Source organism: Anolis carolinensis, chromosome 6 (assembly GCF_035594765.1).
Source record: "Anolis carolinensis isolate JA03-04 chromosome 6, rAnoCar3.1.pri, whole genome shotgun sequence".
Classification (NCBI taxonomy): domain Eukaryota; kingdom Metazoa; phylum Chordata; class Lepidosauria; order Squamata; family Dactyloidae; genus Anolis; species Anolis carolinensis.
Window position 1 is genome coordinate 78168347 of NC_085846.1, and position 19797 is coordinate 78188143.

At 42.1% G+C, this 19797-nt stretch overlaps 1 protein-coding gene across 3 annotated transcripts in view; it reads right to left on the reverse strand.

Moving 5' to 3' along the window:
• Positions 1-19797, reverse strand: part of kcnh8 (potassium voltage-gated channel subfamily H member 8) — a 186961-nt gene that overhangs the window by 66729 nt on the left and 100435 nt on the right. For all 3 annotated transcript variants that reach the window (XM_003222163.4, XM_062984575.1, XM_062984574.1), the window contains exons 4-5: positions 16736-16863; positions 13993-14233 (exon numbers count right to left, since the gene is read on the reverse strand). In XM_003222163.4, the coding sequence (XP_003222211.2) occupies positions 13993-14233; positions 16736-16863 (369 nt within the window). The remainder of the gene's footprint in view (positions 1-13992; positions 14234-16735; positions 16864-19797) is intronic.

The following is a 19797-nucleotide window of genomic DNA, read 5'->3' on the forward strand; positions in this document are numbered from 1 at the left end:
TTTGGTAGTAGAATGGCCATTTTGTTGTATCTTTTTAAGTCTGATTTTATGGCAGCCATTTTGTACCATTGAACTTAACCTTTTCCATTGCATTTGGCAGACAGTGCCATTAGGGCATAGGCCATCATTTAGGAATTGACATCTTTATCTCCTTCACCTAGAGGGGGAACCTCTGGTCCAGCAAGGCCCCCTCGGGGACTGCAATAGTTTCTGAACCACAGGAAGCTCCTGTGCTCCAGCAGTTGAGCAATGTTGTGAGGGGAGCATCTTCCAAGGGAAGCCCTGTTGCACAGCAAATGGGCACTACTGCCTCTTGAGCAATGGCTGGGCAGCAGGGGGTGCCACAGGTATGGCAGGAGGCTGCAATGGGGACTGTATCGGTATCCCAGCTACCTGCACAGATGTCCCAGCCCGGCACTCAGCAGAGTATGGGTGCAGCCACACTTTCTCAGCCACAATCCTTGGCAAGGTCAGCAATATTAAGCCCTCCATTGCCCTCTCAGCATTTGGCCCTCCTGAGAGATGTTGCAGGGGCTTGGCCTTGGGGATGTGTGCAGGCCCCTGCGGCCCCTGCAGTGCTATCTCAGTTGCCTCAGGCTCCTGCTTATTCTTAGGTGGCCGCTGCAGTGCCTCAGGCTCCTGTCTTCTCCCCTACAGTACTACCAGCGCTGCATCAGCCTCCTTCCTATTTTCAGGTAGCGCCATTGGTGACCCAGGCTCCTGCTATTTCTAGCACTATGGCTTCTGCAGTACTATCTACAGTGCCCCAGACTTCTATCTATTCTCAGGTAGCACCAATGGGGCCTCAGGCACCTGCCCTTGCTGGAGCAGTGGCCCCTGCAGGAGTTTCTCCAATGCCTCAGGTTGCACCAGCGGTGCCCTATGTGCCTGCCTTTATGGTTACAATGGCCTCTGCAGCAGCATTACCAGCGCCCCAGGCCCCTATATATTCTCAGATGGCATCGTCTATGCCTCAGGCCCCTCCTTACGTAGGTGTTACGCCCTCGGTTTCTACAGCAATAGTTACGCAACCAAGCTTAGTAGTAGGACCTGGGTCACTTTCTGTCGGAAATGCTCTGGCAGCTCTGACATCAACAGTTTCATTAGGTGGCGCCACTGCACACACCAAGCCACCAGGAGTCCCTCAGCCAGGGCAATTGGTTTATGGGCAGAGCTTGATGAGGCAACAGCCCACCTTGCAAGCCTATTCAGCCATCCCACCAGGTGACCTGACTATGGAGCTAGGAGATCACCTTACTCAGGGAACCACTGATAAAATCTTGAAGGGTGAGTATGTTGATACATTCTCATTATTACATAGGGAAATTGAGGGGAAAAAGATTGGGAACTACTGGATGACAAAGAAAGGCAAACGGTGAAGAAATGAAAAGTGGATAGAACCTGGCATAACTGGCTAGCAGGTTATGTTATCTACATGGGAGTCATTGTTAGGGTTCAGCCATGGCGGGCTTACACCCTGACCAAATACTTAGACATTATACAGAAAGCTTACACAGACTCTCCTGTCATGCTTTCCGTATGAAGGCAGCCTCCTTTCCTACTTTGCCATGGGATAGGCCATTTTCTGAGATGTGGATGAGGATCATGAACCCTGCTCGCCCCATGCTAGGGGACAGGTCACACTGTGGCCATTTGTAGGCAAACACTAGTTTTTCCCCTAACAATAGTAGCTTCAAACAAGGGAAACAGAATAAATGCTGCTGGGAATTTGGGATTCAAGGTAGTTGCAATAGAAAGTTGTGCCGATTTAAGCATGAGTGTTCATTGTGCAAAGGACCACATTCCTTTCATAACTGCTCAGAAGGACACTGTAACACACAAGTTGTGAGTCAGTCAGACAAAAGAAACCAAAGTAATGCCCAGTGGAATCAAGGAATCCCCCAATTACCTCCTAAAGGGCCCCAGTCCAATTAAATTGAAAAACATGATGGGCTGGTTGGCTGAATACCAGATTGTATTGTTGCCAGTTATTTGCTATTGGGATTTTTTCTGAAGGTTTTTTCAAATTCCATTTCATGGGGATAGGTGGCCTTTTAGGTCAGGTAACCTCCTATCCATTGTTGGAATGGAGGATACAGTGTGTGCCTTCTGAAGCTTTGCTTGTTTATAATGGTATTTTAATTATTATTTAATTAATAATTAATTATGAAGGGGTGTTTTTCTAGTGCTTTTGGTGCACAAAGGCAGAAGGAGGTTGGACTAAATGGCCCAAGGGGTCTCTTCCAACCCTCTTTATTATTTTTATTATGATATAATTATGATTAACATTGAGGCTGTATTTATTCCTGTTTTGTTTTTGTTTGTTTTTTACTTCAAAATAAGATATGTGCAGTGTGCACTGCATAGGAATTTGTTCATAGTTTTTTTTAAAAAAAACCTATAGTCCGGCCCTCCAACAGTCTGAGGGACTGTGAACTGGCCCCCTGTTTAAAAAGTTTGGGGACTCCTGGGTAAGAGGAAGAGACCCAGGCGTTCTTAGGCATGCAGTCTCTCCCCCCCCCCCCCACACACACTTGCAAAATATCAATTTGGGAGGGTTACATCAAGGCCCTACAAGTTTTGGGCTTGGGTGGGGTCAATTTTGGAACTCATTCCTTTTGTATCAGGGCAGCCTTTATGACGGTAGCCATGGGATGTAAAAACCAAGATGTTCAGCACATATCGGTGTTACGTGCAATCATTCCCAATAACAAATCAGTGATGATTGACCCTCTTCTTTTATTAGTTTATAGATGCAGACCACTTTGCAGGAGTGTCCTCATCTGTGGCCATAGTCTGGTGTTCTGGGCAGAGAGAAATGCCTGACGAAGTTACTTTGGTACCCATTTGGGTTGGAATGACCAGGTTACAGTTGAATGGTGGGGTAGAAGGGGACTCTGATGGGGGGGGGGCTTCTACCAATGTTATTCAAGGAGAGGCGGGGACCTCCTCCTGATATGTTAATTGTACATTTGGGGGGCAATGATTTGGGTCTATTAAAGGGAAAGGAACTAATTCTTCAAGCCCAAAAAGATTTCAGTCTCATCAGGCAACGTTGGCCTGGAGTTCTGACTGCCTGGTCGGCACTGTTGCCACAACTACGGTGGCTAAGGAATTGTGATCCCAAGAAACTCGATGTGGCCAGGAGGAAGGTCAATCAGGAAATGAAAACTGTCATGGGGCAGAGTGGGGGCTGTTTAGTCCCGCACAGAGAAATTGTATTCAAACAGCCAGAGTTGTTTAAGGTGGATGGAGTTCACCTCTCAGATGAGGGGAATGTTGTGTTTGTGAGCGATTTGAAAGAGAGAATAAAAGATATGTTGGCCAGTCTAGTGGGAAAAAGGGACGAGGCAGACGCCTGACCCTTTTAGTGGCATGGTAAAGGTTAAATAGGTATGGTAGGCACCGTGGCACCCCCCCCCCCTTAGGGGTGAAGGGTCCCCATAAGTCCCCATAAGTTTTCATAAAATGGGAGCTACCTTTGGGGCTGGATTGAGGGTTCTCACTCTTGAAACGACTCTGTGGTTTGGGAGAGAGCACCCTCAGGATGGCCTTCCAACTATGATGGGCCAAGGGTGCAGACTAAGACTTTTGGTCGGCCTTCGGGATCCTTGGTGCATGCATGTCCTTGGAGATGATCAGAGGGAGTGACACCTGGACCTGGGATGAGGCTCACTAGATGGCCATTCACCCATGATTTACGTTTTTTGTGTTTTTACAGATTTTCTCTCTACAGGTTATTACTAGTTCTTTCAATAAATAGGTCAGAGAATGGCCCTTTAGATCCATTTTCTTGTGTCTGGCTCTTTATTTCATGGTGGGAGTTCAAATACCTTATCCAGCACTTTGTTGTAATACAGTACATGCCCTTAAATGTATAACTCTTTGAATATGTTTCAAAAAACTATTTGAAAAGCTTAGTGCTCTTTGGCTACGTATCTCTCCAATCTGCTTCTTTTTTTCTACTCTTGCCACTGGTATGGCTTCCACACTCCTATACTTCTTCATTTACTCTCCCAATTTTAGCTTTAAAGTGTACATATAAACTTCCCAGTCACTACATGTATTGTATATTTTGTTGGAACAGGAATGTTATAGCTTCCTAAATAAACATGAATTGTATAACATACGTCTATATAACACATGCACACTGCAAGGTATGGAAACATTTCCCATTTTTCTTAGTGTAAGTAGTTCTGTATATGACATATCATATGTTAGGCTACCATCCACTCAAATATAATCATGATTAAATCCTGTTGGAAGCATTGGGTAGATACTGAAATCCAAGTGCCCAGTAGTGAATGGCACATACATATTTAATGTGATGAATAGTTTATTGAAAAGGTCAGAAACCCATTTTATCTGTTCTCAACTTTAATGTTGGAAGAAAGGAAAGACCAAAACACAATAGTGAGAACATGACCTTAGTAGCACAGTCAGTGCCTTCTGTTCTTCTTTCAAACCTGGCTCCTTACTTTGCAAATGTATTTGGAATCCTGAATTTATGTAGATCAGTAAACTGATAAGTTGTGACAAATTCAGCACACTGATTATAGTGAGTCCTACCAAATGTTTATTTTAGATGTCCCTTTGCATGCAGTGTGATTTAGTCACAAATAACTTTAGCTGGATTGGGCTTTAGTTTTTTTCTCTTCATGTCAGGAGCAACTTGAGAAACTCCAAGTCGTTTCTGGTGTGAGAGAATTGGCAGTCTGCAAGGACATTGCCCAGGGGACGCCCAGGTGTTTTGATGTTTTACCATCCTTGTGGGAGGCTTCTCTCATGTCCCTGCATGGAGCTGGAGCTGATAGAGGGAGCTCATCTGCACTCTCCCAGGGTTGGATTCAAACTGACAACCTTCAGGTCAACAACCCAACCTTTTAAGTCATCAGTCCTGCCAGCATAAGAGTTTAACCCACTGCGCCACCGGGGGCTTTAGGTATAGTTCAGTAAGTATTACACTGAAAAGTTGAAATTTACCTCAATATAAAATCTGTTTTTGTGTTTTAATCGCCTTTTCTGGAAAATAAAGGGGCCTTCCACACAGCCGTATAACCCAGCATATCAAGGCAGATAATCCATAATATCTGCTTTGAACTGGATTATCTGAGTCCACACTGTTTATAATCCAGTTCAATGTAGATTTTATACAGCTATGTGGAAGGGGCCAAACAATACAAATAAAGACCCACCTGTGTAATTCATCAATATTAAAACATTGCATTTATTTCAATATGAAAAAGGGTGAAAACTATATAACTAATAGTCGCATGCTTAGCAAGCATCTTCAAAGTGCTATACCCTGCAGGTCAGCGAAGACATACTCAAAATAGTAAAAGCTGAATCAGCTGAAAATAAGGAAATGGTGGGAGATGGTGGGAAGAAATCAAAGACAAAGGCATGCACGGCTTGTGTTATGTGTATGACTGCATTGCTTTTCCCAATAAGAAATCCTTTTGACATGGCATGCTAGAACATGTTAAAATACAAGTAAAAGTTCAGATCCTGACAGTTGTCTCAATTATTTTCATGTTTTACAAGATGAGGGCCACTTATTGCCCTTGAGCTACATATACACAGCTTATTGGTGAGGAGAACTCAGCTCTAATGTCTACAGGACGTCAAAGGAATTGCATTCAGTTTTCAATAATTATGTCTTGCTTGCATTTTAGAATTTCAAGACAACATTCTCTCAAGTCAGACACATGGACTTCTATCTGTTACTCAGTTTGGATATATTCTATTCTGATGCATTTTCCACAGCAGGATGAATGGATAGATATTTATTGGTTTTTATTCAGTTAACACATAATTATGGAGATAAAAAATCTGAAAAACTCTCCTGCCCCTCGGCCACTGCAGAAATAGGAGGGAGTCCTGACTGCCCAGTGCTGCTTGACCTTGTTCAAAGCTGCTGGATGACCACCCTGTTATTCTCCATCTCGTGGTGGTCTCCAGTCACAACATAGGTTCTAGCAGGACATGGGTCCTACTGGTCAGCTGTTGCTTACAGTGGTGTCAAACAGGGTGATGAGGAAATGAGGGAAAGGGAAGAGAAGGAATCACCCCCTCTTCACTCCCTGCCTTCCCTGATTGCCTCGTCAACCAAGCTGACATTACCTAACACAACAACTGATTAGTAGGGCCCATGTCGTGGCTGGAAACCACCACGACACAGAGAATGAGAGAGGACAATAAGTGCTATTCTGTGTCTCCAGATCACCGAAGTCCAGGAAATATGGGATGGGAGGGAAAACAGTTGTAGACAGTTTTGTCATGGAACATAGCCGAACTGTTTACATGGGTCCAAAGCCAGAAGATACTTTGAACTCTGGGCCAGAATTTGAACTATTCCTTGACTTTGGCTAACATGGGTTAAGATCATTTTAAGATGGCCTTGCCACAGGTTATCCTGGATCAGCTCCATGCAGAATTTAGCTGCCACTGAGCTGACCCATGGCCCTTCCACATTGTCGTCAGTGTAGATGTGCCTTAAATCAGATGGAAAACAGATGCCTCCTCTAGTTTATAGTTTTCCCTTGTAACTTTCATTTTCAGACAGAAACAGGAAATTGAACATGCCACATTTGGCATTATTTTACACTTCAGGTCTCATGTGGCCCAAGGCAATTCCTTTTTCATTGGGAAATTGGAAGGTGAATATAGCTTGCAAGGTCTTGTTTTCAGGCTACAAGCATACACACACATGCACACACACACATCTAGGAGTAATACCTGTTTTATTCAGTAGTGTTTCATTTTGAATAGACATCCAGAAGCTTGTGCAGGATGCCAGTTCCCAATATGAAAACTATTCCTTTTCAAGGTACTACTGTTATACTTTCACTGAATGTTACTGAAAGGGCCACATGCATCGTTTAGCAGGAAAAATGGGCAACTTCAGTTTCTATGAGTAGCGGTATGGAAATATAGCTGAATACATAGATACAGCATTTAATGATAATATGGTTTGTGACAAACATGTCAGGTTTTATAATTGCTTTTTCTCAGTTCTACTCCTTGATTTGCTTATAAATATACATAAGATCCAAGTTCCTTTTGTGACCATCTATTATGCCAGCAGAACGTTGCCACTGAAGAGTTCCTGATGAAAAGCAATCAAAGCTCTTGAACATTTTCACTGTGCATATTGTACTTCACCCTTCTGGCTTTTTAGCCTTCAGCAAGGCAATTCTGGCAAATTTTAAACTTTTCTCTGCCAATGGCTTTCTCATCTACATTTTTTCTTCCTTGCTGTCACTGAATAGTCATTATTTTATAGAATCCACATTCATAAAAGATTAATTAGGCTTTACTTCCTGGCCTTCTAGAAACTCACACACATATTTAATTGGTTTCATTGCCATTTGTATTGTTTTGTTTTTCAGACATGATGATGTAGTGTGACTTTGATAGATTTCTTACAGACTCTCTATAGTAAATAACCCTGATCATTTTCATTTTAAGTTTTTAATTAATCTATATTTTCCAAGTGTATTTGTAAATGAAATTGGAACACTTGAAACCTATTTTATGAGTAAAATTAAAACTACAAACCATAAACACTAATTAACAACTCCAAGAAAATAGAGAAATAACAATGATCCTTGCTGAGAAGGAAAAGATAAATAGTCCTCTTGGTCAGTTCTAGTAATGGAAAACATGACAACAGGCCTATATGACTCATTAGAAGATACATATATTGCACCCCTGGTGGTGCAGCAGGCTAAACTACTGAGCTGCTGAACTTGCTGATCAAAAGGTTGGCGATTCGAATCTGGAGCACGGGGTGAGCTCCCGCTGTTAGCCTCAGCTTCTGCCAACCTAGCAGTTTGAAAACATGCAAATGTGAGATCAATAGGTACCATTCTGGTGGGAAGGTAAAAGCTCCATGTAGCCATGCCAGCCACATGAACTTGGAGATATCTACGGACAACACTGGCTATTCAGCTTAGAAATGGAGATGAACACTAACCCCAAGAGACAGACACAATTAGACTTAATGTCAGGGGAATGTCATTATACTGCAGATACTTCCCCATCCATCCTCCCATTGTCATTCCTGGTTTTTTTTGGCTGGTGCTTGGAGGCAAAGGAACTGAGGCTAAAGCCCCTCCCTCAGCCTATATGCCTCCTGGGGACAGTGAGTGGTACTATAGCCAGGACTCAAAAGCTTTCTAGAAGATTCTGAGCTATTGTGCAGGCACAGGAAGTACCATATGTGTGAATTTCACAGATGACCACTCAAAGAATCATAGAATCATAGAATAGTAGAGTTGGAAGAGACCTCATGGGCCATCCAGTCCAACCCCCTGCCAAGAAGCAGGAAATCGCATTCAGAAATACGGTTACAGGTAAGCAACCATTCCTTCTCTAGGCTCTCTGGCACAAATCGATGTTCAACTTCTTCCAGAAGCAGCAGATGCAGTGAAAAACAGAGTAATCTACAATCAAATTGTCAAATGCTTAACTTACAAATGCAGAGGGTTGACTGTATAAATTATAAATAAATTACAAATTTCTAGGTAAACTCCACTTAGTGATGTAAAGACTTGGCTTTCTTTCATTGTCTGCAACTCAAGGAACATGTCAGAGAGAGTGGCACCAGCCAGTACAATTGTTCAGGAAATGACAAAGGTCATTGTACTAACACATGAAAATATGCTTCCTAGCGCTACAAAAATCTCTATATGGACTCCCCCTATAAAGCGGGAATGTGGAATTAGGTTTCTACATAGAATGCTTTTCTCATCATGCCAAAACTAACTGAGATAAACAACAAGATAATTTACATAATTTACACAATCTCGCCCATATGTGAAACAAACCTAACATTACTGCATGACAGATTGACAAAGGGGAGTTGTAGTCATCATATATAAGTCAGGTAAAGCTATCTGAGTGACAACTGTCTAAAAACCATATTTTACAGAATCCTCTCTAAAGATCCCACTGAAATTTACTGAGAGAATTCTCAACCAATGTACGTAAGTAAATTCAAATGGACACAACCTATCCAAAATACACAAACAAGACAATCCAGGAAGGTGTATTCTCTTAAGAACTCTGATTGCTTGGATATTGGGATTCTAGCCATATGCCATCAACATTCTAAGCCAGCATTTTCCAGACATCTCATGCTGATAACACATTTTAAAGACCTGCATCATTTTGTGACACAGCAATTCAGTTTTACTCACACACCAGAGGATAAACCAACCTCTTATAAGAGACTCATACATAAGTTGCAATAACAAAATTTATGGGAACACAACATGTGTCATGAGAACCTTTCATTTAAATACTGTGTTTTCCTGGAAATAAGGCACTGTCTTATATTAATTTTTGCTCCCAAAGATGTGTTATGTCTTATTTTCAGGGGATGTCTTATTTTTCCATGAAGAAGAATTCACATTTATTGTTGAACAACAAAATGAACATTTATTATATACTTTACAGTAGTTGTCATCACAAACCAGCATAACCAGACAAACTGTGAATCCTATCAAGAATTTCTTGTTACTACCATTATTTCCATGTACTACAATCTATGGTACTTACATTAACCAATCCTGCACACTGTGTTCTTCTGCTTGGCAGGCATGCTTCCAAACAAAAAGTTTGCTAGGTCTTACTTTTGGAGGTGGCCTTATATTTAGCAATTCAGCAAAACCTCCACTAGGTCTTATTTTCAGGGGATGTGTTTTTTTGGGGGGAAACAGGGTATCTTTAAAATATATGAATTATTGGTTACTTCTCATAGAGGTTTCTAGTTATGTTCGCATGACACACCTAGACCCTGCAGCAGAGATAAGAGTGTGACGCAACAGTCTGGAAAGCTCTGTTCTAAGCTATGTGAATGATACAACTGATTTCCTGAAGAAAATACAGTATCTGTATGTATGCAAGCCTCTTTTGTCACATAGCTTTATATATCTATATAAACTGAAATGAGTCAGCAAATCTAATCAAACAAGGCTAATTTTAGCACAGATCTAGCATGTAGAGATATATAATGTGACAGATGCTGAAGCAAAGGCAAAGTGAAATAAATTTGGTTCAGAATTGTCTCAAACCTGTAATTCTCTCATGTTCCCAAATGAAGCCCACTTTTATTTATATTTTAATGAGCAATATACAATACAGGCAGTCCCAAAATTATGAACAAGATAGATCTTGCAGGTTTGTTCTTAAGTTGCTTTTATGTTGGAACAACTAATACATTGTTTTGGGACCTAAAGAGACAGGACACCAAGAACCACCTCCCCGCAAAAAGCCACAAAAATCAAAGTAAACTTACTGGGCTACCATGATGCCTCTCTGGAGGTCTCCTAGAGCGTACCAATGATGCACAGGAGGTGGGGTGGGGAGGGAAGAAGTCATTTGTCCCCCTTCTCCTGATACATCATTAGTACACTCCAGAGGACTTGCATGGTGACCTAGTGAGTTTACTCTGATTTTTATGGCTTTGGGGGGGATTTGGAGAGGGGGTAGATGTCCTCTTCCCATCTTTGGGCTCATTGAACCCAAATAAGTGATTTGGGCTGTGAGGACAAACTCCTACAGGGCCCATACCCCATTAGACCCAGTCCTTTCAAAAAGGCCCAGGTCTAATGGGATACCTAAATAATTTGCGACAAAGCAGGGTTTCCCTTACTGGTGTGGTCATTTGGACACCACCTGCAACAGGTCCTGCAGTATGGGGCCTGTCTGAATGAGCCCTCAGTAAGTCTCAGTACAAAAAAACAAAAAGGTGGCCAATGTAACTTCAGTTTTTTAACAGGTAATATTTTCAAAGGAAAATTACCAGGGAAATACAGGAAATACCATGGCAGCTTGCTTAACCGTCTGTTCCGGATAATTTCAGAAAGAGAGAAAAAAAATAAACAGAAAACTATCATATATACAAAATGGCAGGTTTTGCTGAAGTAAAAACAGGATGAGTTATGCAAAGCCAAGCCCTGATTCTAAAATGTTATGGGTATGTCCACAATGAGGAATGATGAGACTAGCACAGCTTAATTGAAGTTTCAGAAGGCCCAGGTATTTAGGTTTCTAAAATAGGTATAAAAATTAAACATTTACTAAAAATAAATCAGCATTTGCAAGTTTTGTTAAACATGTTGATCTTCCTTTTTGTGAAGTACAGCTGAAGCATTATCTGCAGAGTCCACTGTAGACATTGCATGTTGCTGCTAACAGATTTGTGGAAATGGGTGCCATTTAGAAAACTTTTACTGTGATCAATTTTTTCATGACTCCAACATTGAGCTAATGTAGTCACATTTGGGGGCAAAACCCACAGATTAAGAAGTAATGGTATAAGTGAGCTATTTGTCTTATAAAAAGTTACACTATTATATGCTATGACACTATGCCTCTTTATCCCAAAACAATGTATTAGTTCCTTTAAAACATTGATATGAATGTTGGACATGGACTGTGTGGCCGCCTTCAGAGTATTACTGCTCTAGACTGGCTGCAGATTAAGCAGGAAATGTAGATAAGCCCAAGGTCTGAGTCAGGAGGAACTCGGCCAAGTTTTCAGTGAAATATAAAAGCTCCATGTCACAAATCTGTTGATAGCTGCTGTTCTTAATGTAGCACTCTAATCTTTTAGACATCATTGATTGACTGATGAAGCTTATGTAGTTCAACAAGCTCTCATGGTTTCCCCCTCATTGGGAAAAGCCTTTTCCCTACATTACATTTAACAACATTGATCTTAAGTAAAGAACATACCGTCAAATATTTCACTGAATCAGGGAAATATGTCCAAGCAACGTCAGATGACAAACTACAATGTGAAAATCACACGAGTAAAGACTGTAACAATTTGGCTTTTGAGTCTATAGGGAAAGGCAAAATTCCATTCCTTTTTTCCCCTCCTCATTGCTGAATGATTTCAGCTCCCATTTACGCTGCCATATAATGCAGCTTCAAACTGCATTAGATGGTCGGTCATTGTACACTCATATAATGAAGTTTCAAACATTATGTGGCAGTGGAGACGAGGCCCCAGTTAATTTTTGCACTTTGAATTCAGTTTGTGTCAATGAAAGTGTGATGTCTCATGGGCCTTGTAGTCCCGTTCCTAGTGCTATTGTGGCAGATGAGGAGGAAAATTTGGGATTTCCACCGGTTCAGCTTGAATCGGAGCCTCGCCACCTGGAGGATGTTTGTCCTCAGGAAGCTAACCAAACAAGCCTTGGGCAGAATTCTCCCCCGTTTTCCCGAAAGGACAATTATAATAGAGATAGAGGAGCGAGGGAGGCTAATCGCCGGAGCCTCAGAATCGCTGCCAGACAATTAGCTGATTAAGTCTGCTTCCCTTGGGAAATTCTAAGGAGTCATGCATCTGGACACAGTTTGGGTTTCACTTCTTGTTCTCCAGGGAAAGTGTTCTATTGGCGGGAAAACAAGATCCTATATAGGGGTTTTGCCGCAAGGGGAACCTTGCGGAGTCAATTTGTTCAGCTTGAGGAGAGAGATCGTGTGTGGACTACGTACCCCAGTTCCCTGTTTCCTGGATCGAGTTTTCAGCCTTGTCTTGTTTCACGGATCAAGTTTCCAGCCTAGCCTTGTTTCACGGACTTCTCTGGACTCAGTTCATGTTTCATGTTTGCCTTGTTTCAAGTTTTGATTTAGCCAAGAATCAAGTCTATTTTCCAGCCTTGTTGTCAAGCTACTTTGGATTTTAAGGACCCTGTCATTTCCCCACACTTGCTTGGCAAAGTGTGTGTTTCGGTCAAGTGGATTAAACTTTGAACTCTAATATCTTATATTGGACAATACATTTCTGGACTATATTTGGCCTTTCCTGAAAGGTCTGCTTCTGAACTATATTCTTCACTTGTTTTTATTGACTTTATATATTTCTATAATAAAGATATTAGATAGATTCTGGTCTCTGCGCATGGTTATTGGTGCTCTGGAGCCTGGGTCTTGACAGAAAGTGAGCTGAGGACAAAGATGAATTTTAAAAGCAGCTGAAAATGTGGAATGACAGAAGATGAATCAGTACTATGTATCTTTGCCAGATTGGGATGAGTGGAGGACATGGAAGAAACTGAAATATTATCCAGAGACCACTTAAAAGAAGATATTTGAAGTAACTATTTTCTTGATACTCATAGAATTGAGGCATTCCAAATATAAATTTGATCTTCTGAACAATAGCATAGTCCAAAACATTCTTACCTTTCTCTTTCCTATTCCTTCTAAAATACTTTGTGACACAAGCTGTACTTTTGAATTACTAAATACTAGATTAAAGTGCAACTAAAATGACTAGACATAATGTACTTACACTGAAGTCTTTTACCACTAAATCCAAGTTATAGATTTGCACAAATTATGCAATATTTCCTTCCTCCTTTATCCATGAATAGACACTGGTCTTCCCATTATGCAGCTGTCTGAAGAAAACCACAAATGGTGAACCATGTCCACCCGTCCCTGAAGAAGCCTATTGGGCAATCTCTGGTCACAATTGGGAAATGGTCAGGTGGATTTTTTTAAAGAAGTTCTGCATCTGAAAACAATTTCCTTAAGAGGAGGATGACAGGGATGACTTAAAGTGGAAATACAAATAAAAGACATTGACAAGTGGCATGAATCTCACCCCCACCGCCTTAAGCCTTCCTAGAACAATAGAAATTGAGCAAAGCCTTTCAGCAAATAAAAAAAATCCAATGACAAGCCTGCCCTCTTTCACCATGATGAAAGTAAGAATAATACAGACAACACTGAGGACAATTTCCAAACAGGCCAGCCTATGCATTAAATGTACAGTAATAGGATCTGCATTTAGTTAAGTGTATACTGTATAGGAATGCCTGCAGCCTAAACCATCAACAAACTGCAGTATACATTAAAACATTTGAATATTGCTCAGCATTTCTTATTTTATCCCCTTAGCTGAAGCACTACAGTTATTTTGGGGAACAAGCAACTGAACAAGTCAGAAAGAAATGGTGTAAGTCTTACCTATGATAAAAAGAATTTCCACTGCAATGTCACTGACAGTTGTGCTTCGAGTTGTAGATAGATCATCATTGCCAATAAAGCAAACATTGTAAGGTACAGTCACAGCAACATAAAACGTTGCCAGTAAAATAAGCCAGTCCCAGCCAGCTTTAAAAGTGCTAAAATGCAAAAGTATGAATTTGGACTTTTTTGCATCTGAAACTTTATATTCTGGAAATGCTGGTTTGTCTACAAAAACATTCTGAAAGAGAAAAAGAAAAGATAACCAATATAACACATGATGATTCTTGTCTGACAACTAAAAGAAACCCCATTAGCAGTTTAGCATTTTGTAAAAGCTTTTCTTCCACTAAAGCCTACATTTTGTAAGTTTGTGACCCAATATAGTTCCTCTAATCCTTCTTTCATGGTTCAGGATAATCATACTTTGTATTAGTGTGCTATAGAGTTATTTTTATTTTCAGACTCAGACAATGGAAATCCCTTCTGCCAGAAAAGGAAAGGTGGAAATCCTTCACACTAAATGAAGAGGTTAAAGTGGTCAACACAACAGTTGTAATCCATAATATTGTAAATCCCGAAGAAAATGATACGCTATTGCTTCTGCATTTTCAGTGTAGCTTTAGCCATTTCTGAAGCATCTATTGCAGAAAGACCTTTAACGTATCTAATTCTCACTTTATAACTCTGAATTTACTTGCTATAAATAAGTAGAGTACTTCAAAAGTAAATTAATCCAGCACTCGGTGACATTTTGCCCTCCAATTTTATAGTCACAAAAGATTGCAAGAACCTTTATATTTTAACTGTTTTAGAGGTCTTATGTCTGTGTAAAAGATGATCAAAGTTAAGCAGGTTATAGGTTTAAGAGATATACAACAGTTCGTATCAATATAAATAAAAAATAGGATTTCAAAAATACAACATAACCCCAAACAAGCTCCTGAAACAATAAACCCTTTGTTTGAGGAAAGGCTGGGAAATGCATTAAAAAGATAATCCTATATATGTCACCTCTACCCTTTATGAAGGTGAAGGAGGAAGAGGAGGAAGGAATGGGAAAGGAAACTTAATGATTTCTCCACTTTTTTATCCTATTGAAAACGATATCTACCCTATACTCTATATCCCTGGGGAGATTTCATTGTTGTTAATAGGGGTTTCCTTTAGAAAGCATGCCCATGTTAGTGGCAAATAATATTTAGACCATTATTTATCTCCATACCTATTTGTAATGTTAGTAGAAAGAGTAGTAAGCAGACAACCCTGATAACAAATTGTTTAACATATATAGTTTAGCCATCAGAGAGTGACTTGAAAACCTTCTGTACAAACTTATACAATAAACGTGGGAAGCTATGTCTAACACTGATAGATGCTACAGTAACAAGACATGATAATGGTAGTGGTGGGAAACAGATATACAAAAGCTTGCAACCACATGAAAATACACACCACAAAATTTTCTTGTGATGTGTGTGAAAAGCCAGGGTTGCAGGATATGACTATTGTATTTTGTCATTGACTTGTCATACACTTTAATTCATGAACAATGGAAACAACGGGGCCAGGCTGTGGAGCAGCTGCAATAAATCACTCTGACCATGAGGTCATGAGTTCGAGGCCAGCCCATGGCGGGGTGAGCACCCGTCAATTAATAATAAAAAATAGCCCCTGCTCGTTGCTGACCTGGCAACCCGAAAGATAGTTGCATCTATCAAGTAGGAAATAAGGTACCACTTATATATATATAAAAGTAGGGAGGCAAGTTTAACTAATTTACGACCTGGAATGAGGAAGTGCCATCAGAGTAGATGATGAAACAGCTGCTCCCCCCTGTGGCCAGAATCGAACATCCCTTCAGGGGAAGGTTAAATTGCCTCTGCGTCTGTCTGTCTAAGTCTCTGTTTGATGTGTTTATGGGCATTGAATGTTTGCCCTATCTATATATATAAAAGAGTGATGGCATCAGGGCAGCGGACAAAACAACAAAACTACAGGCCCCCCAACCTTGAAATTTGACAACACAACCCATCATCCACAGCTCTAGGTTGATACAACAAAAAGCAAAGAAAAATAAAGTCCTAATTAGAGGTAGAGGAATAATTGTTTTTATCCAATTGCTGCCAGTTACAAGGCTAAGTTCCACCCACTTGGTCTCCTAGCAACCTACTCAGCCCAGGGGACAGGCACAAGAGTTTGGAGAGACCCCTAAGGGCCATCCAGCCCAACCCTTTCTACTATGCAGCAGGACACAATCCAAGCATTCACAACACATGGACAATGTATAAATACTATACAATACTACACAGGGACATAGACCCCCTCTATCCTCACCACTTTCACAGTACACAAACAACCAAATGCATACTAAACATAAAGACAACCATACAACAGACATCCAATACCACCACTACCTCAACAAGTTCTCAGCAACACCAACGCCACAGCAACGCGTGGCCGGGCATAGCTAGTGTGTGTATAATGTGAGTCCCCTTCAGGGTGAGAAGGGCGGAATATAAATACTGTAAATAAATAAATAAATAAATAAACAATGGTAGCAGAATGTTTTCTTTGTATATGTTGCTAACCTTCTATATTGCATTATTGAAAAGAATGTTCAGATAACAAGACACATCAAATAAAATTCAAATAATTAGGAGTACCCATTACAGTAATTCTCAGTATAAAAAATACATTGTAAACATAGCAGTACCGAAGGATCTTGATGTTCTATACCTACATTATTAATTTTTAATTTGTTCTTTTCTCTTCTTTGTAGATGTCCAGAGATATGATAAAGAACAGCTCTGCTCCGTCTGCGTGCTGAATCAAAATGTGATCCTGCTCTTCCTCGACCTTTGAATTTTTCTGAGATATAAAAATGAGATACTATGAAACAATACAGACAACACTTTCAGAAAATGCTCCAGTGATATTTTGGATTGCACCATAATAATAATAATAATAATAATAATAATAATAATAAAACTTTATTTATATCCCGCCACCATCTCCCCACGGGGACTCGGGGCGGCTTACATGAGGCAGTGGCCCAAACAACATAAGAGCAAAATATAAGCAACACAATACAATCACAATATAAAAAGATAAAACAATAATACAATATATCAATATAAACAACAATACAAGATAAAAATTTCATTTAAAACACATAAATGGTAAGACCGTAATAAAAACAGGATAAATTATTTAAAAACCCACTGGGGCTGATTAATTAATGACTATCTCCGAAGGCCTGCCGAAACATCCAAGTCTTCAGTTGCTTCCTGAAGGAAGGTAGAGAGGGAGCCAACCTAATCTCCCTGGGGAGGGAGTTCCAGAGTCGGGGAGCCACGGCCGAGAAGGCCCTCTCTCCCGTCCCTACCAAACGCAGTTGTGAGGAGGGTGGAAGTGAGAGGAGGGCCTCCCCGGAGGATCTCAGCGATCGGGTGGGTTCATAGGGGACGACGTGGTCACGAAGATAGGCAGGTCCCGAACCATTTAGAGCTTTATAGGTAATAACCTGCACCTTGAATTGGGCCCGGAATATTATCGGCAGCCAGTGGAGCTGCTTGAACAGGGGGGTTGACTGCTCCCTGTAAGCAGCTCCAGTTAGTAACCTAGCTGCCGACCGTTGTACCAACTGCAGTTTCCGGACCGTCTTCAAGGGCAGCCCCACGTAGAGCGCCTTACAGTAATCCATCCTTGAGGTAACCAGAGCATGGACCACCATGTTCAAGTCAGACTTCTCGAGGTACGGTGGCAGTTGGCGCACTAGCTTTAGCTGTGCAAAGGCCCTCCCAGCCACCGCCGACACCTGAGCATCAAGTGACAGCGATGAGTACAGGAGGACCCCCAGACTGCGGACCTGTGCCTTCAGGGGGAGTGTGACCCCGTCAAGCACAGGTAGCCACCCTATACCTCGATCAGTCGCACGACTGACCTGGAGGACCTCTGTCTTGTCAGGATTAAGTTTCAGCTTGTTGGTCCTCATCCAACCCATTACAGCGGCCAGGCACTGGTCTAGGATCCGAGGGGCTTCCTTGGAGGTAGGTGGAAAAGAGTAGTAGAGTTGAGTGTCATCTGCGTAGAGATGGCACCGAACTCCAAAACCCCGGATGACCTCGCCCAGTGGTTTCATGTAGATATTAAAAAGCATGGGGGACAGAATGGAACCTTGCGGGACCCCACAGGTCAAAGGCCAGGGGTCCGAGCAGGTGTCCCCCAGCTTCACCATCTGGAATCGGCCCTCCAGGAAGGACTGGAGCCACTGGAGAGTAGTACCCCCAAGGCCCATCCCGGAGAGCCGTCCCAGAAGGATACCATGGTCGATGGTATCGAAAGCCGCTGAGATGTCTAAGAGAACCAACAGGGACACACTCCCCCTGTCAAGCTCTCTACGGAGGTCATCCACCAAGGCAACCAAAGCCGTCTCAGTGCCATGACCAGGCCTGAAACCAGACTGGAATGGGTCAAGATAATTGGTGTCATCCAAGAATCCCTGGAGTTGAGAGGCCACCACTCGCTCAAGAACCTTGCCTAAGAATGGGAGGTTTGAAATTGGTCGATAGTTTGATAGAATAGAGGAATCAAGGGATGCCTTTTTTAGAATTGGTCTAATAGTTGCCTGTTTCAGGCTAGATGGAAATTGCCCTTGTTCCAATGAGGCATTGATAACCCTCAAAAACCAATCGACCAACCCCCCCCCCCCCCCCGGCAAGCTTTATAAGCCAGGTAGGACAAGGGTCTAGAGCACATGTGGTTGGTCTCATTGCTCCAAGGATCTTGTCCACGTCATCAGGCCGAACAGGTTGAAACGAATCCATCAAGATGGAATCGACAGATGCTCTAGGTACCTCATCATGCACTGTATCAAAGCTGGCGTCCAAGTCGGAGCATAATCGAGCAACTTTATCTGCAAAATGATGCGCGAACTCGCTGCATCGAGTGACCGAGTTGTCAAGGGGCTCCTCCACCTCATGAGGATGAAGGAGCTCCCGGTCAACCCGGAACAACTCTGCTGGTCTATTTGTTGCAGATGCGATGCGGGCAGTCGAGAAAGTTTTTCTGGCTGCCTGCAACGCCACAGAGTAGGCCTTAATGGAGGCTCTAGCCCGTGTTTGGTCGGTGATGCTCCGAGTCTTCCGCCACTTGCACTCTAGTCCCCGCCTCACCCGCTTCATCAAAGCCAGCTCCTCGGTGAACCAAGGAGCCGACCTGGCTCTGCGGAGCGCGAGGGGACGTTCGGGGGCGATCGAGTCAAGAGCCCTGGCCATCTCGGTGTTATAGAGATCAACCAGGGTCTCAACAGGATTGTCAGCCAACATGACAGGAAGTTCCCCAAGAGACATCAGGAATCCATCTGGATCCATAAGTCTCCTGGGGCGGACCATCTTAATTGGTCTGCCACCCCTGCGGAGGTTTTGGGTGACGGTAAGTCTAACACTGACCAGATGATGGTCGGTCTATGACAATGGAAGGATGTTTTGATCTTCCACACCAACATCTCCCCCATTCGTCACAAATACTAGGTCTAAAGTGTGTCCAGCCTGATGAGTGGGACCAGATATCATTTGGGACAGTCCCATGGTCGTCATGGCAACCAAGAAGTCCTGAGCTGCGCCAGATAAGGTGGCATCCGCGTGGATGTTGAAATCTCCCAGGACAACAAGTCGCTGAGAGACCAACACCAGGCCAGACACCACCTCACCACCTCAGCAAGCTCAACACCATGTTGGTGTTCACTTTCCAAGTTTGATATCTTTTGTTTCATTTTATTTTAAAATTTAGAAGAAAACAGAC